This window comes from Etheostoma cragini, chromosome 5, assembly GCF_013103735.1.
Source record: "Etheostoma cragini isolate CJK2018 chromosome 5, CSU_Ecrag_1.0, whole genome shotgun sequence".
NCBI classification, from domain to species: Eukaryota; Metazoa; Chordata; class Actinopteri; order Perciformes; family Percidae; genus Etheostoma; species Etheostoma cragini.
Window position 1 is genome coordinate 1,653,434 of NC_048411.1, and position 22,079 is coordinate 1,675,512.

Sequence of the window (22,079 nt, forward strand, 5' to 3'; positions counted from 1 at the left end):
GGGAAAAGTCAGCTGACTTCAACACATCAGCCTGAAGTGACAAAAAAGGCACAATCTGAGAGTCTGAGCGACCTCATTCCTAACACTTTGTTTTCACACACGTGCGCATGCACACGCACACACACACACACACACAGAGCTTTATAACCTGAGGTTCTTTCTTGTTTACACCTCTTCCAAACCTTTGCGATTAGCCTGTTTAATTAAAGCAGTTCACAATAAATCAGACCTCACCTGATCTCCAGCTACGATACCTTGTAGAAAGCTTTTGTTGAAATAATATGACCTGAGAGACCAGAGATTTCCTGGAGCACACATTTCTGTACTGCTCCCTAAGCGTTACTGTAATATAAACCACAAATGATAAAGTAAATCATAAAGCACGAGGTGTAACAAAGTGTCTGTCCCTGCTGTCTGTTCTAGTTAAAGATCTACCAGGGCCAACGCATCCGTTGCTATAGCTACAGATTCTCCGGTAGATGCAAAGCTGGAATATTATGTAGCCTGGGAGGTCCCACTTTAATAAATGACATAAAAGAAATATGAAAGTAATCCCAATTACCCAGCTAGCAAAGCACAGAGAAATAATGTCCTAACAAATTTATTACGGCTAAGACTCCTGAGTCCAACACCTAATGACTGCAAACTAAAACAAATATGGACCCTTATGTAAGTGCAATTTTAAATAATAAAAAAAGCTCTACATTCCAACCCCATGCAGCAATATCAGATTGCACACAGTACATCCAGGAGGAGTTTCTCTCCTAGTCCAATCCCAGCATGCATTTGCACAAGCTCCAACAGAGCATAACTTTAGATCCCTGCTAATTTAATGTTCCCCAAACTAATTGTCCCCAGAGTGGTTGCTCTGTATCTCAACGACTGTGGCTTGTTAAACGTGATGGGACATGTGTGTGTGTGTGTGTTTGGACCAACAGTGCAGCAGCCCGGCCAAGCGCCTTATATGGGCTGACATTAATCACTGTGCACTGTCCCATTCAATATTCACCTGGCTAAGCACAGCAGGCGCAGAGGTCTGGCTGTGTCATGCGCTTCCTTTTATTTCCACTTCTATTTCCGTCTCTCTCTTTCTGTCTTTCTACCTCTCTCTCCCCTTGGCTGACGGGTTGGGAGGCTGGGGCTGTAGCCGTGGGGAGTGGAGAGGAGAAATCCTTAGAGGGCTAAATATTCCTCGAAGTTGCTCTTTAACTAACTAACAAAGTCATTTCACTGATGTTCCCCTTTGAATTGTGGTTTGATGAGATTGCTCTTGTGAGTCACATTTATCACAGTGGCATTTACATCTTGCCCTTGAATTATAAAAAGATCTCTTAGTGTGTCAATCCGCCCATCCACGGAGCCGGTACCCATTTTAACAGATTAGTCATTACTTCAGATGGATTTCTGCCACTCTCCAAATCTCACCATCTGGGATCTAGTGCAGCTCCAAAACGTCTCCTTGGACTACAAATCAAATCCTTTTACACCCCCCTCCCTCTGTTTCATCATGGGTGGGACTGTTCCCTCATTCTTTCTCAGCCTTCCGGGAAAAGTCAACACCACCGTAGACTACAGTGGAAACCCATGGGGAAGAGTTTGGCTCCTCGCACTAAATCAACTGTGGTCGGGATTTCTGCTGAAAAAATAAACAGCATTTAGGAAACTTGAAAACACACAGAGAGAAAGGTACGTGCTCCCAGCCACTTATTCATATAGGGAAATCATGACGGGAAGGGAACATAAAAGTCTACTCACCTTTTTACCAAAATATATGTGCCAGTTTTACAGTTTATTTATGCCTACTTCCATTTTCAATTCTTTTCTCATCAAATATGGGCAGTCTTTACAATTAATTGAGTCTAACTAACCATGATGAATATCACATATCACTTGGTTTTAAAAATGTGGCTTTGTTTTTTCAGAAATCTTCTAACAATTACATTACCAATACAGCTGTGTGAGCTGTTAACAACTTGAGCAAGCAGTTTTACTGCACAATTCATTTAAAAAAAAGCCTCGTTTGTAAGCCAAACAACAATCAATAGAGCGGTCTTATCATTCCAACATTTATGATGTATTATGATATATTACCTCTGTTTATAAAAGTAATTGTGTGCCCATCCCTCCTTCTGGCAGGTCATATTAAATCAAACCACACCTGATTCTCAAACTACGATACCTTGTAGAAATACTAAAGTGCAAAAAGCACTGCTTTAAAGGAGCCCTGCCACATGTATTTCACGACTTTGTGGTAATGTCTGAAACTCTACCGTGGACTTTGTAACTTGGTTACCTTGTTTCAAGCCACTCTAGCGTGGTATAGAAAGCCTGCAGGAAGAATCAGCTCCATTTGGGCCAGTTCTCATTATATTCAACCAGCTAAGCTGCTTGACTCTGATTGGCTAGCGGCTAGCTAATGAGAGCCTGGCTATCAGCCTCCTTTACCCAGCTCATGAATAGTAATGAGCTCAGGCAACATGACATCAGACTGACCGGCTGTTGTGATTGGTCTGATTTCTCCTCTTATTTCTTTTCAGTGGCTAGAGCTGACAGATGAGTTAGCAGTTCATCTTCACATTCATAACACACACACACACACACACACACACACACATATGGACCTCACATATTTACAAAACAAAAATGCAAGTGAAAACATTTTTTGTGGCAGGGCACCTTTAATCTCCCATAATTTAATACAAAGGAGGGGATTTTGAATTTTAACAGCCTCATTTGAGATGTATAAGTCCGTTCAACACATGTATGAAAGTGTTCTCTCCATTGAGTCATGAGTGGGGCTATTAGGCTTGTCAGACCTAATCAAACTAATTGAAGTCAGCTGATTGTAACGCTTACATACGTACAGTATATCCCTTTGTCAAAACCTACTTTTTAGTAAACTCTGTGAACACAATGTTGTCAATGCTGAGTGATGTGTAGTCCCTGGTGATACTACACTGGGGAAAGTCTCGCGTTGTGTCGAGCCTTCTTAGTATTTTAAATAGCTATTGTGATGTGATCATAGTAGCGCCCCCAGCTCTCCCATTCAAAAGGCCATTTGAGCAAAAAACGAGAATGCAGTCTTAACTTAAAAGTGGCGCTTCTGTCCTAATTATGTTACAAAGGTTTGACTCGGGTAAATTCTCAAAAGGACCCTAGGTTGCATTTTGGCGAGAGTTACACTTTAAAACAGTCCTGCGGACAGTACATTTTTTCACTTTAATATAATACCTCTGCACAGTGCATTCTCTGATCTCTGTTCTCATTAGTTGGCTTTACTATCCTCTAGTGGATATCTTATTCATGTCATTTCCATGCTGCTATGGTAGATGCTGTGCTGGAGACTCACCTAATGCTCTTGTAATTCCTTGGGCAGCAATTCAAGTTAATGAAGTCATCAATTTCTCATTTTAAACTGAACCACTTTACTGTATTTTTATAGTGATTCAAGATAAGATAAGACGTCTTTCATTTAAAAAGTGACCTTTTACTTAGTCATGATTCCTGCTGGGATGGTTGAACCACAGTAGAATTTTGTAAATATAGTCTGGATAAGGTTGCTAGTTTAAACCCATGGTATAGCTGGGAAGTAGTTTTTGTAGGGAGAGTTAAGGGCGTTTTATGGTCGTACTGAGGCTCCACGCCGAGTTTCACCGTAGCCTACGTAAATGGGCTGATATTTATACTTGGGTGCTGGTGTGTGCATTGAGCCGGCATGTGTGAGTGTGTGTGAGTGTGTGTGTGTGTGAGCGTGTGTGTGTGTGTGTGGGGGGGAAAGAAATAGAGCGAGGGAGAAGTGAAAGAGTGATGACGATTTGCTTCAGAGCGAGTAGTAACTCTAGAGTCCTAGTGAGAGAAACAAAGTCTCCCCTGTTTTTTCTGACCACGGCAGGAGAAGTTAACCCTCTCCTAGATTTCATGTTGTTTATGGAGAAGGAGAAACAGGAAATGAGTCGGGGGGGAATGCAACAGTACCAGCTACGGCGGAGGGACGTGGCCACTGCAACGCGTAGTTACATTTTCCGAGAAGTGCACGTCAGGCGTGCACAGCGGGGTCTGCGGGGGTACGCTGTGGATTCTACACACAACCATAAAACGGCCTTAATACTCTTCACTACTATTGTGCATACGTTTTTGTACAATATCATACGTTCATGAAAATGCGTTTCCTACACTAGCTGTGGTCAATGCTTATATCTAAATGTTTTAAAAACGAAGCACATCTTGAAATAAAAAACGTACTAGGCTTAAAAGGCAGAATGATTCTGAATGATTCATAGACAAGGCGTCCAACATTGCCATCTAATGTCACCAATCCCTTCATCAGTGTTTGTATGTATTATTCTCTAAATAATCACATACCTAATTTTTGGGATGTAACACTTGATATTGTCATTTATCTCTCTCTTGCACAGGCACCTGTGTCTTGGTCTGCTAACTGGTCTTTGATGCGGTAAAGACTATTATCCGCCGTGTGATCATACATGTTCATGTTGCAAGCAGCTGACTAATTGATCTGTCAAGGTCTATTACAAGTCGCGATCCCCCACTCGTCTGTGTCTTTTCTACTCTGCAAACACTCTTGCATGAGATGTGCCTGTAGATACCTCTGCAGCGTGCCTCATTATCCACTCATCTAATAATGCTCTTTGTTAAATTGCAGCGTCAACCTGAGTAACAGGAGTAAACGCCTTTTCTATCGCGTTACCACTTACAAGCTTTCCAACCCCGTAATTACATCAAGGATGTCACGTTTAGGTCTGATCTCATTACAAGTGCAAAAGCAGACAGTGTTTTAGTTCCTCGATAAACCAAAACATCATAAGAACCCCACTAGAAAGCGAGCAAAAGATGTAAGCCTTGGGAGAGTATAAGTGGAACATATATTGCTTTATGTAGTAAAAGAAAAGGTCTTTGGCAAAGAACATTTCAGTTACAGTAACACCTTGTGTCCTCTAGCCTACATATGGAACTTCAATGTATCATATTGATGGTAAGTTCTTTCAATATGGCCAGCAAAATCTGACATCCACTGTTTCTGTCAGGACAACAACAAAAATGTCCGTCAGTCAACAGTAGTAAATTGCTGCTCCGCCCACTTGCCCAGCATGACTCTGATGGGACAGGATTCACCTTGCTCCCAGTTTAAATGGGCTGGAAGCAGAGTGAGCCATGAGAGATATTGTCTCCTGAGCCGAGCCTCTACCGCTCAGGGTCGCTGCTCCCCAGATAACAACCACCCTTTACTGCTATCAGTCATCCTGATCACTCGCCCGTTACCGTGGCCCCACTGCCGACAGACAGCGGTGCTCTTGTGTCTATCTCAGCTCTCAGGCTGCCCATGAACTATGCTCCAGTGCACCATTGATGCCCAGCTAATCTGATCTGTCTCTGGCTGGCTTACTGCTTATAAACACACCTAGATATGAAAAAAGGAAGTTTATCCTGGTGCAGCTACAGTGTGACAGGGGCATTCTGGATGCTGGTTTCATGTCCACAGATTGGCCTGAGTATGAGTGGGGGGTTGGATAATAGTAATAATAATCATAATAATAATAATAATAATAATAATAATAATAATAGAGTAAAGTGACCACAGATGTTTTTCTATATGACACTGTTAGTGGAGTGTGTGTGTGTGTGTGTTTGTGTGGCACTGGGTAGGCCACTGCAGTAATGGACACAGATGACGATGATGATGTGATGTGTAGCTATCAGTCCGCATTACGTGTTATTCAAGACCCCCAGACCCCCATTTGAAGCATATTGAAGGTACCTGCAAGCTGCTTCTCTGGTATCTTACAGCAGGGAATGACGCAACAATGCAGGTCGGACTGGTCTGTTGGTTTATGGATATTATTATGACCTACAATGTTAATGACCAAATCTTAGTTGTGAGTTTCTTGATACTGTTTCATTTCTGGCCGAGCAAAGGACAGGTTCTTATTGTTGGATGAAGTAAGTAAGAGAACAGTTTATCCAGTATCTCACACATACAGCATGCTTGACCATTCCGAAGGTCCGGGCAACACCCACTGCCTCCCTGGGGCAAACTCTGCTTTGACGCTGCAGCTCCTGTCCTTCCGGTGAGCTGCTGGCACCCTAGGGTGCCCCGAGGAGACCAACACATGAGCATAGCGCCTGTAGACCATAGTGTGTCATCCAGGACACCTCTTCTGACAGGAGACAGCGCAATAGAAAGAAATAAGGAAGGGCAAAACTACGCTGGCCACTTGGAGAGAAGGGCAGCCTGAAGGACTAAGTGTAAAACACCTGAAGTGCATTTGAGCTAATCATTGTGGTAGGAGAGTATCCTAAAAATATACATACCTATTGCACCAATATCATCAGCCGTAATGTGTCAACGTGTGCTGTAAAGCCCAGATGGCTGCTCCATGCTGCCCTTCTCCCACAGTTACAACAAAAGTCTTTATTACGTATGCATAAACATCCAACTGCTCTGTGTTTGTTTAATAAAGGATCTACAGTTTGCCTTCTTGGATGTAATAAAGAGTACATGTGTACATGGTATTGTTAAGTTAACTAAGCAGCAAAGAGAACTGTGGATAAATAAAAAAAACACATGACTATGACATTTGAGAGTGAGCCTGTAAGCGCTGTTGCCAAGGACATTTTTTTGTGGCAGATCAAATCCACAAAGGGCTCCTCTTCAAAGCCCCGTCCCCCTGAAATCAAATGGGTGTTTGTTTTTCTGTTGTGATCACATTTTTTTTTTTTTATTCAGAAAGAATAATAATATAAGCATAATATCCACAAACAGTTACAAAAAACACACTGGGTCATAGGAACACGTCCCAGGGCCACAAAATCATAGAGTGGAAACTCGGGAGGGAGGGAGACAAAACAACACGTGCAGAAACAGACAAGACACAAACCGACACAGACAGACACAAGACAAGGGACCAATCACATGTGCTACAGTATTGACTTTAAGGACTCAGCAATGCTGTGCCAAGTCTCCAAAGTCTTCCCCGGGGCTCCACCCACACAAGCCATGGAGAGTTTTTTGTATGTGACATCCAAAAAGAAAGAAGATATGATATGTATGAGGTGGCTTCCAACGGGTTGCAATCACCCTCTTAGCGGCTGTGAGTCCAGCAAACACAGCACGTTGTAGAGCTGGAAGGCTGACAGGTCATTCATAACCAAAACATTGACAATAACAGGCACAATAACATTAATCAAGAAGGAGATTTTGGATACAATACTGTTCCAGAACTGACCAACGGGAGAGCTCTCCCAGAACATATGAAGAAATGTACCTAGTGTTTTTTATATGCATGGGATCTCCATCTATCAGAGCCCCTCAGAGAGCATGGAAACATCAACATGGTTGTGGATAAAGTAAAAAAAAGACATCTCTACCTACTGCCATCTCCTAAGCTCCAATGTACTCCGTTTGACATGCACTCGACCCAGAGAGACTGGTCTCAATCAACACCTCCATCCCATAACACAATAACCACGGGAATATGCCTTTATTTATATTGATAAATGTGAATAAAAACAATCAAATTGTTCATTCACTCCCATTAAAAGGTTTAAGCGGGGTATACTGGCCCGCAGGCTTTGTAAGACCCTCCGCAGATTGATTGTGTTGTAATGTGCCTCTGCATGCACAAATTCATATTGGGCAACAGTTTATAAATCATAAGATGACAGCAGGTGGGTGTGGGATAAAAAGCAAAGGGAGCGACTTAAGAAACAGGCGTGCTCAAACACCACTTGTACTTGCTTTCTGAATGCTTATTTAAGGGAGTGGATCAACCGTTTCATAATTGATAATGTTATCTATAATTAATTAGTCATGGAACATGATCATGTGCTGAGTCTAATCTGCATTGTGATGGACTGCATTTATACAGTAAAGCAGCTGGACGCCCGGCTCCACCACCTCCTCCTGAGCCACAGCCGCCCTGGAATTGGGCGTTGTTGTTTCCCACAGCATGTGAACACAGCATAATTATCAGTTCTCAAAACTGTAATAATGTAGCAGGGAATTGGGAGTTTTAGTTACACAATAAAGGCAGGCCTTAGTTCACAGCATGCAGGTTATAAGATACTTCAGCTACTTAGACAGTGAGGCAGTCAAACCAGACAAAGAATAAAGTAAGCAGCTGAAACAAGAAAATGTAAGGGCTTGGGAAGTTTAGAAGTTAAGTAAGAGCAACAGCGAACCACCAGGGCATAGGTAACAGGAGTACTCCAGCTATGTACAGATCAAAGGACTTAGGATTTGTTGTTTTAGGGGACTTGAGCAATGAATGGGGTCAACGTGCCTTCCTCAGTCCAGTGCCTTATCCAAGCCAGACAAACTCTCCCTCTAAGCTGCTGCAAAGTGCTGCAGAGACATTCATTATAATGGTACACTGACACAGAAGCCTCTGCTGCTGAATACTACATACGGTAACTGTAGTTGTAGTATGTGGTACTGTACACAGTATTGTGTGTACACTAATCAATAAAAAACAAAAATGTTGGTATACATTCCTCAACATAAACTCCGAATTTAAAAATACTTTCTCCTCGTTTATTATGAATGACAAAAAAAAAAACATCCCATTTAAAATTAGATCAAGAGTTAGAATTATACTCCCAGAAATATATGGTGACATCGGGAATGAAAGCTTGAGATAGGGATATAGCTTGATAATGGTCTTGGTGCTTCAAAAAACCAAAATCATCAGTATATACATTTCAAATGTTGTCATAGAGAATATCCAACATTGATAATCAGATAGGAAATAGGACTGGTACCTAACCCATATTGTTCATTTTGCTCTCACATAACCATTGTTTTTTTAATACATTCTGTCTGGGTTGTTTGGGGGGAAGGTTGTTAGTAGCTGTCACTACCCGATGTCAGTCCAGTACTGCTGAGTCGCACATGCATCCCTTTGACAGTGGAAGTGACACGTTCCTTTGGTGTGGGAGATCTGGGTTTGATTCCCACTGCGATACGTCAACCAATGTGCGACCTCTGACATACATAGCAATTGCAAGTCACTTTGGATAAAAATTCCTCTCTGTAATGTGTTGACAACACAGAGACTTCAGTAAAAATGGACCTACTCAATCAAACTCAAAGGCTGGCACGGGAATGGCGTTTTAAGCTGACGTTAGCAACTAAACAACAATAGATACGTTTTTGAAATGATTTCCATCTCCTGTTATTGTTTGTAAAGACAATAGTTCATTATTTTATGGATTTCACAAATTTCAGTATGACACGTAAACCGTTTAATTCGGAGTATTTGTGACTCACATCGGGGAGTGACAGTAACCTTGGAGAACTAACAGGGATACAGTTACCAATCGACCCTGCTTTATAGGGGGGCACGATTCGGAACATGTCGCAACTCAATAAGATGTTGATTTTTAGGAAAGTTGAAAAAAAGGTTCACAGTATGTAAATGTAGTTACTTTTTCCACGTAATAGTAGACATGCCAAATGTCTAAAATAAATAAATAAATAAATAAAAAGAATTAAAAAAAATATATATATACGAATTTTTGAAATCTATGAATCGATTTTGAATCTGTAGAGCTTGAATCGCAGTATAAATGTGAATAGATTTTTTTGCAAACCCCTAGTCTTTTCCCTCCTTTCTTTTACAGGCAAAACACACAGAGTCTGGCTGGCCACGTGTTCATTTCCAAATGGACGTCTAAAGATATTTTATTTACAGTAATAAGGATACTCTGTGTAGGTATTACTATGTTGTTGGTTGGTGGAGGGGAGAGGGGGATAGGGATGAGGGTTGAAGGGTGTCTGGGTTAAACAATCAAAATGTAATCGGCAACTTGTTGTATTGTCTGTAGTTTGTTGGTGTTACAATAAAAAATAAAAACGTATATACTCAGATTTGTGGTTTGGTTGACGGCGGTAAAATCCACTTCAGTCTGGAGCTAGGTGCATTCGTCGATGTGCCTACAAGACATTATTTTAAATTGCACTTAGGAAGCACAAAAATCCTGACAAATAAATAGACGTTAGATTAAGCTACTCACTCAATCTGCAGTAATGTCCTTTTAGAAGCAAAATACAGCTTATCTCATGCCACAATAATACGAGGTTTAAATTACATTTTATTACTCTATTATGTATTCCAAGGACAAAGAAATTTCTCACTACTGATGGGTAGAAACATAAAAAAGCTTTTTAGCTTTATTTTTCCTGTGGGTTTTGAATTGCTTTTATAATCCCTCCATCATCAGCTCCTTGGGAGCACGTGTAGTAAATCTTCAGAGGAAGTTGCTGTAAAAAAGTTTTCACATGGCCGAAGCATTTGGTGGTTTTATGTAGTTATTATCTGAACTGGAATTTATATTTTAGTATTGGCAGCCTATTGCACTTAAACTCTGGATAAGAGCATCCGCTAAATACATCATTTTTCACAGTCTCTTAGCAAACTAAATATCACAGCCAAACTCATTTTCAGTCATGTTAACTTCCTTAGGAAATCTTATCTGCGAGAGATATTTTCGTCTGTGGAGGAGGCCCCCGGGCTACACAGCCTCATTATTTAGTTTGGCTTCCTGACTACATTTCCCCTCTTATCCTCAACAGCACGATGGTGGAGCCTGGCCTCGGACAGGGGCATAAAAACATCCGCCCATTTAAACAAACTGTTAACACATAGATGGACTATCTCACTGGGACAGACTCTGTGGGCTCAGCAGTGTGCTTGAAGCCGGGGATGCTGGCATCCCGCTATCTGCATAAACAAACACAAAACCACTTCTGCAGTCATGAAGGAAAACAAGAATTGGATAGCAGAGTAAATTCACCTGAAGGCAGCATACCAACAATTTGCCTATGAAACCACCCTCGGTGGCTCCATGGCTCACCAGTGAATAAAAGACACATGAGGGCCAAAGGCTATCTAACTCATTCCCTATAATTCTTTTCCTGTGATAAAGTTTGTCTGTTATCCTCCTTTTTTTTCAGTTAGGGAATTACAAATAAACACTCCAATCCCGAACCAATAGAAAGCTCCCATCGTGCCCCTATAGTACAGTCTAGGGGCCCTATCTCGCCCCCGACACAGCGCGGCACAAAGCCCGACGCAAGTGTCTTCGCTATCTTAAGACCGATACAGTTGTTAATTTCCAATCCTGCGCCTATGTCATTTAAATAGCAAATGCACCTGCGCACATGGACGTGCTACTCGTACAAGGAGGTGTGTTCAGGTGCATTCTGGGTGTATTGCTATTTTGAGGCAGCAGGAAGTGATCGCGCCATTGACCAACAAAAACCTGGTCTAAGGTCACTAACTCGGCATCTCAATGCTATTTTAACAGTGAATTAGAAAAGCGTGCACACACAATTTTACACACAAAGGGACACACACTATGCTTGTTACACACACAGGGACGCGCAGCAGCACACACACATGCAAAAGTTTACAAATAAAAATTTGACTGTGTAAATCCTCCATCAAAACAGCAAGGCAAAAAGGTCCACTGAAATGTAGCTCAGTGTAAATTCTTTCAGGAAGATCTAACTTTTAACCCTTGTGTTGTGTACCCGTCAACCATGATGATGGTTCTCTATACCCTATACATATATACAAAATATTCATATAGCTATGGTGCCCAATCACCAAAGACTTTGTACATTTTTTTGAGCTTTACAATAAACCTTATTTGCATATCTGCAAACATGTCTCTCCTGACTGAAATACAGTACGCTGAACCCATTAAAAACTCACAACACGAAGTAACTGTAAACGGCAGCAGGAGAAAGGAAGTGAGTGGCCAAAGTTACCACCAACCACAGTGTGATTACTAAAGGCTGCTGCTGACAAAACCTCAAACAAATAAAGGCTGTGGCAATGGCCCGGGCTTCCCTAAAGGACAATGTGAGTAGTGTCAATAGTTCTATTTCAAAAACAGTGACAACCAATTACGTAAATACATATACCATTTTCAAAATGACCGGGGCAATCTTTCGACAGCCCTGATGGGTTGGGATTCCAGCTTTTAGCAGACTCGGAACAGAAGTGAGTACTGTATTTGAAGAAAATGATTTTCTCCTGTGCTGAACACTGAGAAGTGGTGTGATGGTGCACGGATAGAGGGGACTGAAGTGTCTCATTGTAAGTTAACTGTTGCACTACTTAGCACTGTGATACCTTTAAAGTCTGCGCTGACACATAAATAGATAGAGTCTCATCTGACATAAGTGTGAGGCTCTGTTAACACTCTTCACACCTCTTTCTAAAAAAGTCTATGTTAAAGTGAATGTGGACCAGCTGTCAGATGGATGGAACGTATTTATATCCTCAGAGAAATGACTGTCCTGTTCCGTAGTAAAAAAAAAAGTTTGGAAATAACAGCACTGACCAATAACATCAAAGAAGTTGAACCAGGTGCTTACAAAGCAGCTGATTGGCTCCCCTGCTTTCACAGCAAAGACAGGCACAGCAGACATCTCTTTCATTTGTCACCAACATACCCACACATCCAACCTGAACTTATATTGAACTATTGTCCAGTAAGACTGCAAATAGATTTATTTTTTAAAGCAATGGAGGCGGAGACACTGACCATTTTGTTCTTCTTGGAGTAAGTCTTCTTCAGCAGCCTCTCGGTGATCCTGTCCTGTTCCCGCTGGGCGTGATGAAGGAAGCCGTTCTCCAGGGGATCCACCACCGGCTGGACATTCTCCTCTTCCTCCTCCACCTCCTTGTCGTCCTTCTTCTGCCGCTTCGCCACCTTTTTCTCCTTCCACCGCTCTTTCTTCTCCTGTGTCTTCACAACTCCAGTCTTCTTCTGCAGGGGGGGAGAGAAAAGCACATTAGAAATCTAGACACAGTCAATGATTACGATTCACCAAGGCAGTGTTAGAGGATGCCATATAGCCTGTTTCACACTGCCCTTCCCCTTTCAGTTCAACTGCATCCTGCACTAACACCCAGTAACACAGATCATAATCAATGCCACACTGACAAGAGAGATTTACTGCCTTTAGTAGCTCAAAGATTTCCTTAAAAACCCTAAAACAATTGTACACCAAGTCTATGAAAAAGGACACCCCTTCGAACAAGAACACAGCAGACATATATGTAGATAGAAGGACAGAGTGGTGGGAGATGAAAGTGTAAAAGAGTGGAGGGAGGGTGTGCGACGCCACAGCTGGCAAACAGTCAAGCGTGCAGCCCCTTTCACTGCTGGCTTATACAAAGCAAGCAAACACTCGAGCATGGAGCGGCGACACTCTCTCTCTCTTAAGTCATCTTTAATCCTGTCAACAGCTGAACAATGCCTTACTGGAGCCCATAATCACTTTATGGCTCAGATATAATGAGCTTATGATATGAAGTGCTGCTTTAACACACACTAGAAAATACAGTCACTTTACACTTGGACTATGACTAAGCAATTTCGCCCTTTAAATAATCATTCCTTTCATGCTTCGGTTACGGCCTGTATGGAATTGGTGTTTGTTTATTGGAATTCAAACATCATTTGTAACTGTCTGGTAAATTACTCAATGGTTTCCCTTTGCCCCGGTCCCCGATCACCTCCTGACCAGGCAACCAAAAATGGCCCATGCTGTGTGTGTCCTACTAATACTAGTCTGGTGTTTGATTCATTTCAGCAGCTTTAATGCACTAAGACAGTTCAAGTCTGGCATTTTTTTTCAGTGTAGAGCACAAAAAACAAATAATTAGCACCAAGAGAGCATGTTAGAATATTACAAGTGGCCATAATTCCCGGTGTGCAATGACCCCCCATGTAGCCTTATGCAGTGGTCCATGTCATATTAGAGTTACCATAATTACCAGTTTCTGACCTGTAAAGGCAATTGAAAGTCTCCATCCGAGTTGGAGTATGATCCAAACACCTGTGATATTTGCAGGGCAATATCCAACTTGGTAGTGATTAAAACAAAAGTACGAGTGCCTGAAAAAGCAAAGCAGACCCTAATGCCTAACGTCAGTCAAAATGTACTGTTTAATATAAGTCAACACTTATTGATGGGTGAATGAGAGGCAAAGGTAGAAAAGTGCTATATAAATGCAGACCATTTACTATTTTATGGTGCTATTCTGACCATATATAGTATAGTTAAATCCTTTACTTCAATCTCATCAATTATTCATTTAGTGTTCATGCAACGCTCATCATTAGCAGCGTGTTTTGTCCGCAATTATTTAATCCGCGATAGAGTTTGGGGCCCACTAAACATTTTCATTGCTGGTGTCAGCAATTGTTTTTCTATACAAAGAGTTAAAACAGAAAATCTAGGTAGCAACTCAAAGTTCAATTAACTTCAATGCACTAACAACATGACCCAATCTGTGTGTATGAGTTCCTATAACACCACTACACCTCTTTAAAATCATGCCACAATCTTGGCAGGGCTGAATGTTAGTCAGACTTTTATAGACTGTATAGTATGTTTAAGAATTATGGATAACATTTGTGATTTCTATTTTGCCATTGTCTTAAGCTCTAGAGTACATGTGTCAAACTCAAGGTCCGCAGGACAATTCCGGCCTCTTCCAAATTTTAATCTGGCTCACATATCAATTTAGGTCCTTCTGCCTAGCTATAGCTGTGGCCTGCACAGTGATGCACACGCGCTAAACCAATCAGACTGTCTGCAATGACACAGAGATAAGTTGGCTAAGCTGTGGTAAAGTGTTGCACAGATTTTATGAGAGCTGTGAGGAAATTGCCAGTTTCATGGACAGGAAGGCCCTACTCGAGGCTCGAGGATGCAAAGTGGTTATGTGACTTGGCTTTTTTATGTGTGACATCACAGAAAATCGCAATACCCTGAATATTAAACTGCAGCTGACGGATACGCATGATGCAGTGAAAGCTGTAAAGGCAGGAAGTTATTTTCACATCTCGACCTGTCAGTTAGTGGCAAACTGAAAGCAGAATTTGGCGGGGGATTTGTTGACTATGCAAGAACTATGGGCAAGAACAACATTAAAGAGTAATTATTTTCAGGGCATATTTTGTTTTATTAAATGCCCCACACTGGCGTAGAGTTTTCAGGACTGTGAAGATGGTTGTTGTGAGTTGGCTGTATGGCTGAAAAATGTATCAGATCAGAATACATTAATTTGCTTGACTAAATGCTTTGTGGCTAAGCACCTTTATTCTTGACCCATTTAGTTACTAAACTCTATCTGGCTGGCCCTTTATGTGACTTGCACTGGCAGCGGGGGCTAAGTAAAGGGCATGGCTAACGTGATATAGTGAAGAGACACAGGAAAAGATGCACATGCACATCTGCCAGTCTTTGGAAAACACTGCTGCCAGCCTGGCTGTCTGCTAGTGTGTCTAGTGATTGAATTGTCTCCTCCTCATGGGCTTCTGCTGCATATTATCTCCAGATCTCATCAGGCCCGAGCGGAGCTGGCTCCTTGATGCTGCTTGGTAAAGCCTGTTGGTGGAGATCACCCTGTGTCCGATAGGCAAAAAACGACACACCGCTGCTAAAAAGCTGCATGGAGTTCCAGACCAAGGGCTGGCAGTTCAGGTATCAACATCTGTTCACAGCCAGCAGCGCCCGGCCCGACTGCAGTCAGCTCAGTGATCCGTCTGAATAATCAAATTATTGGCTCCAAGGGTGGGAGGTTAGCAGATGGCTAGGGCATTAGCCCCATAACTGCTAATGAATGACACCTTCAGTGACAAAAGGTGCTCATGTGTCAGAAAGTATAAAAATAAACTGGCCGTGGAAAGGAGGAAGGCTTCCAGGACAAAAGCAATATAAGTCCAAACATAATTTATCTCAAATTTAATTGGAGAGAGCAACAAGCCTAAAACCACCTACACATCACAATGTTCTAGTCCAGGAGTCTTTGCATGAATTATGTTGTGCCACACTGAATATGTTTGCTGCTGAAATGTTTCTTTTCTTACTAGCTGGTACAGCTCCCAGCCTCCTATGAGAAGCTGTTTGGAAACACATGACATGTCTCTAGTTATGAGATTTTCTTCCTCCAGTTTAGAGAAAGAAAAACCCTTTAACACTTAAGACTGGGTAGGACACTCACTGACTGCTTGTGAAAGGAAAAACTGGCGCCAAAATATATCTAACACAGTTAGATAACTTCCACAACTTCTACAAGTTGAATTTAAGCACCACCTACTCTACTGTAGGTGGTGTCACTCCCGCCATCCTTCACCTCTTCTATACAAGGAGAACTGGTATTACCCGGTTATTCACTTAACTCGGGTAAGACCATCCCGTTACTGCTGTGTATGCAACGGCACTGAATGTCCATCACACTGACATCGCACAGCAGCTCTTCTCACCTCAAAATGCAACACATTCATTTCTCATGACGGACCAGAGGGTGTTAGAAGGCCACTTGTCATGAAATGTATTACCTGAAGAGCCATCTTGTAACGAAGAGCTGTAACAAGGACAAAGGGGCTGCAGACTGACAAAGAATTTCAAGGAGAGGATGACAGGAATCAATTGTTGCTCCCATACTATCCTGAGCCCACAAAAATACTCCCCGCAAAATAAAAATAAAATCCTGTCCTGCAAAATCCTGAGACCCCCGCATCCCGTCCCGCGCCCGTTTAATTCCCTATGTTGTCTAAAGTTATCACACATTACCAACACTGAAATTAACTCGCGTTCTGCGAGACTCCCGCAGGACTACCGTGACCCGCGGGACTCCTGAAAAATTGTCACTCTCTTATTTTGAGCTGTAGCATGAAGGTCCGTCACTTCACATCAAGAAACATGTCTTAGTGAACAAACTGGCAGGGAGCGGTGTGATCAATTAATCATCAACTTAAAGACACATGGAGTTTCATTAGCATTCTGTTAGAAGTCCCTGTGGTTATCATCTGCTTCAAATTCATCCAGGTGGAAAACAATGATACACAAGGACTTTACTGATTATTTTATTGTTTGGCCCATTCATCTTTATTAACGGAATTCAATAATCTGAAAAGAGGAGATTAGCAATCTCCAGAGCAAAGATTTTGTCTATATCCAAAACGGGAATTCATTTTTCTTGTATGGTCCGTATTATTATAAATACTTAATCCAGCTGCCATTGGCATATGTTAATTGCTTATGACAATTCACATTTTTCCACCAAATGTAGCACAGTGTTAACTTCGACTATGGTTTTGAATCCATTTACCAACCTAAGTGCACTGTAATCTTGTTTCCAGGTTTTTTAGTCTGTATGTTTCTAATTATAATCTGAATATTAGCAATCACGGGTAAGCTCTTGTTATGCAGACGAGGCAGATCTATCCACCTGTTGGGGTCAGAGCACATTGTGGTGCCAAACCTCTAATCACAAACTGGGTGCTGAACTTGCCAAGTTCAGCATTCAGTCAAGCAAATACAACAGTCCTGTGACCTTTTATTCACGTCAGCACTCCCTTTCATCCCTCCTTCACAGCAGAAAATATTAAAATCAGCTGTTCAGCTGTAAATTATGTACAGTGGCAGGTTGTGGTGGAGCCTCTGGGGGGCATGGGGAGCAGCTGCCACTCTAAAAATAGTTATGTGAACATATTTTTGAGACGTCAATGCAAACCCCTTAAATAACACAAAATAGCATGAGAATCCACCGCTAACAGTTGGTTTTTACGGTCGCCGCCATCTTGCCAGTCAAAAAGAGTCGATATCTGAATGCAACGTAAAGGTGGAAAGCTCCTAAAGCTTAGTTCCATATCGATGCACACATAATGTGTTGTTTTGTTGTTAATGAAAAACATCATTGACCTTGTAGTTAAAAAAGGAGCCTTGTATAAGAATAAAATTTCCTCCAATGGATTTGCAATCCATTAGTGCATGCATAGGTCCTGAGCATGAGTGTGTATTTCAGGCCTGTGTGTGATTACTTACAAAGTGTGTACGCAGAGTGTGAATTGTAATTTCCCCACTGGGTATTAATAAAAGAAAAAATAATAATAAATTAAATTAAATTCGAAGATCGACTCTTTTCGCCGGACAAGATGGCAGCAACTGGAAAAACCAACTACTACAGTGAGTTGTTAAACCCTTTCTTTTTGGTAAACTGTGTACACAAACCCTGTTCTCAATGCTGAGTTCATGTGTAGAGCCCCGGGTGATACTTGGAGCAAAGTCTCATGTTGAGTCGAGCCTTCTTAGTGATTCAACATGTTGATTTTTGATGACTCTGATGCTATCATAGTAGCGCCCCTAGCTCTCCCATTCAAAAGGCCATTTGACTGAAAGCGGAAATACTATGAATCTTAAAAGTGGCGTTTTCTGACCTAATGGTGCGTTTAAATGAAAGTTTGACTTGGGTTCATTCACAAAAACACCCAAGGTTGCATGTTGGCGAGAGTTGTGATTTAATTTTAAAAGCTAGGCTCAAGCCCCACAGAACTAGACTTGGTTTGGCGCACTTGCCATTTTGCATCTGCATTTCTGTCTCACGTCTGTTGTGTTGTATCAGTAATAAACAGATTCAATTGTCTTTCTGTGCCATTTCCATTTATTCACAGTCCATGACTCCGACAATAGATCTCTAATAGCTGCAGGAGAAGAAGGTTAATCCATCACTGTGTGTTTGCCAGCAGTGGGTTAGTTGGGATATTATTTCCTACACCAAAGGGCTGAAGTGGGATTTTTCTTTAAAAAAATGGTTAATTACTTCTGCATAAAATGGAGCAGCCTTATCACACTCTGTATTATAAACCAATTAGCAAATGAAAACAGTAAATACTGGTGCAAATAATTGCAAAGTAAATACTGGGTATGTATGTGTACTCAGTATTTAGTTAAAAGCCCTATTGTATATTGTAAAAAGTGATATTGTCTTTTATTATATCTTTTTTTATTAAGACGCAGGTCGAGGTGATATATAAATAATGTCAAAGTATCAAAAAGCTCAACCCACAGAGAAATGCTCACAGCATGTATTCAGAAACGGAGCCTTAAACCGAGCCATCAGGAATTCTGTAAGGTTATGTCACAGCTATACTGTTTATAGATAGAAAGGGCCGCTTCATTGCTGTTACAGTTATTCCCCGGCTGCAACAACAGAGTGCAGAGACTCAGAGGACAGCAAGGATGCGGAACACCTGGAAAAGGTCTGACCAATCAGAGCAGACTAGGCTTTTTTTTTGGGGGGGGGGGGGTTAAAGCGAGAGGCAGTGATCCGTTTCAGACAGAGGGCGAATACGGGTACATTCAGACAGACAGTATGAGGACGGGAGGATAAGGAGGATGGACAGAGAAACAAAGATTTGAGAGAGTGCAAGTAAATGGAGGCTATGTGCGTGGGGGGGGCTCAGCATGAAACAGGAGAAACCGCTCGAATGGTTTGACCCGACCAAGTTACCCTGGCAACAGTACGGTAGAGCTTTGTTGCTGTTCCAGGCTGCATGAGGACTGGAACGTGTGTGTGTGTGTGTGTGTGTGTGTGTGTATGGGGGTATGAGTCCATAAAATCCAACACAGGCTTCTTTGCACACAACAATAAAGTGCATTGCTTTGCGTGGTTATGCCGGGGCCTTGAGATCCACCGTTGAAGCACATTCAGCTCCCAAAGAAAGGCTTATGCATTCTGCACAGAGTAATGTCAGCAGCCCTGAAGTTGCTTGCAAAGGGTAAAGGGGTCTTCATAAGGCACGCATAAACCAGAAGGCAAAGGAGTGAGTGCAGAAAAATAGAATATGATTATGAAGAGAGAGAGATTAGGAGAGATGTTGGTGTCTAATGCACATCATCACGCTCTCTCCACTGCACTCTCTTCTTTCTGAGGCCAGTAATTATTTAGACACAAAGAGCTCTGCAGGGTACACCTCCCTTGGCATTAAGCGCTGCCAAAAAGAGATTACAGGCCCCTCTGGAAAATCCACCACCGTAGAACTATCTACTGCAACGCTGTCAACTAAATACTTCAAAACGACATTGTAAGTTTCATTAAAGGCTCATTATGTGCTACAAGAGCAAAGCCTGGATATCTACAACAAAGGGACTGAGTCTACTGTGTCATACAATTTCAGAAAACAAGAGTCTGGAGTAGGAGGGATAATTCCAGCATTTTAATTATGTAACATCATATCCTAATAATACATCTGATAACTGCCAGTCAGCTAAATTATCTTTTGCAAAGATTAGACAATGTGGTGGAGATGAAAAATAATTGCTCAAAAGGGAATTCTAGCTTCTTGATTTAGTTCCCGGGACTATTTATGTCCAAATGGAAGGCAAGTGCTGAATGGCATGTTAAGACACTGTCCCAAACTTCTGCTCTAACTAGTTTTTAATATCTGTAACACAGCGTGCCTTAAAGGCACCGGTTTTGTTGATATCAAGCACTAACACCCACAAACGACAATTGGAGGAGGCAGCGCGATCACTGTGAAGGTGTAAATGAAGAAATAGATATAGACAACAACACAGAACAAGCATTAGTGCATGGGGCGGCCTACAGCTCCCTCAGTAAGGACGCTCGCCCCATGTTGGCTGAGTCCTGCAGGGGCCCTTTGCTGCGAGTCATCCCCCATCTCTCTCTCTCACCCCCCTGTTCACTACATCTATCTGTCTAATAAAGTGATAACCCCCCCTACCAAAAAAAAGCATGAGTGCATGATACTAGCCCCAAAAAAAGCTGTTGCAGTTAATAAGCCTGGGCATCCAAACAAGGCTGGCCAGCGAGTGGTTTGAAAAGAAATCAAAGAGACATACTGAAATCATCAATGCCGTAATGTGTCATTTGGCCAAAGACACAGAGTGGATAAAAAAGGCTTCAGGAAGCTTCTGTCGAACTAGACAAACTATTTCTCCTAGGTAGCTGTCCCACAACTTGAGAAAAGCCGGTGTTTTCACTGCAATACATCCTGCTGCTACTGCTATCTGCTCGAGTCATAATCATCTTTTAATCATTGGTTATTTTACGTTGCACATACTTCATATTGCACAAACTTATGTTTATACCGTTTCTCTTTTTTCACTAATCTTCTGTTTCTTCACTTTTTTCAAAGCCTCTCCTCCAACTGTAAATTGTAAATTAGCAATTGAATGAGAGTAAAGTCTGTCTAAGTCTAAGTCTGGAGTCCGATAGATTGAATATTTATAAAAGGCAGAGCGGCGGAGTTTGGAGATGGATAGTTTAAATATTTCTCATTCAGGACCGACCTGTGGTCCAGCTGCACTACGGAGCCTAACATACAGTAAGTCTCACTGTGCACTATATTGTTATGAATCTATGAATATTGTTATGATGCGTTTTTCCGTAACTTCCATATTTTGACATGTTTGAAAATATCTAAATTAATATCAATACTGTAATATTCATAATCAATATTGCAATATCACACTTTGACAATATTGTGCAACCCTACTTCTGAGTTGGTTAATGAGATGAGCATTTCCAGGTAGAACAGATGTGAAGGGGGTTATTATTCAAATAGAAAGTCTAACGCTTTCATTTTCCGAACAATACCAAAGCAGCAGAGCAGTCTTTTGTCACAGCACCTCAGCGGTGTTTAGCTCCTGTTAAGCTGACTGAGCTGTGGTTGTGTGGATTTATTGCTCAGTTGTTGGACTGATTCTGTACGCATTACCGCAGCTCTTGGCAAGTCAGATAAATCACTCTGACTTGTCATGATTAAGACCGGATTGATTTGATCATGCAGAGCTTGCTTGCTTTTATAGTCCTGTGCATCTGAAGCTCCGCAGAGACAGCGGAGCGTACACCTTCCACCTGATGCTGCTGTACATCAAACGCACCTTTGATTAATGGAGAGCATACACTCCTTTACTCGGCCTCCCTGTTTCTCTCAAAGCATATAATCAGAGGCCTATTGGCTCGTGGAGAGAAAAGAGGACGCATTGTGTGCCAAGAGGCTTATTAGGCTGTGAACTAGAGAAAGCACACATTTCTACAGTGATCAATGTTGCATCACCACACAAATGAAACCAACCGCATTCTTTTCACCTTTTGGTGATCTATGTGCTGCTGTGTTTTTCCCTGTTCATTTGACTTCACGGTTAAAAGGCTGGCTCCTTTGAGAGTGTAAGCTTGTTTCTTGGCGGTGTTTGTGTGTGCAGCGTGTTGGGGGGGGGGGGGGGGGGG

General features: G+C 41.8%; 1 protein-coding gene and 1 long non-coding RNA gene across 14 annotated transcripts in view; one reads left to right on the plus strand and one right to left on the minus strand.

Annotated features, from left to right (window-relative positions):
- fbrsl1 (fibrosin-like 1) overlaps positions 1-22,079 on the minus strand; it is a 294,241-nt gene that overhangs the window by 186,293 nt on the left and 85,869 nt on the right. For all 13 annotated transcript variants that reach the window (XM_034870770.1, XM_034870778.1, XM_034870772.1 and 10 more), the window contains one exon: positions 12,574-12,798. In XM_034870770.1, the coding sequence (XP_034726661.1) occupies positions 12,574-12,798 (225 nt within the window). The remainder of the gene's footprint in view (positions 1-12,573; positions 12,799-22,079) is intronic.
- The window catches only part of LOC117944199, a 14,015-nt gene continuing 8,129 nt past the window's right edge, over positions 16,194-22,079 (plus strand). Inside the window, exon 1 of the long non-coding RNA XR_004656519.1 lies at positions 16,194-16,271. This is a non-coding gene — a long non-coding RNA (uncharacterized LOC117944199). The remainder of the gene's footprint in view (positions 16,272-22,079) is intronic.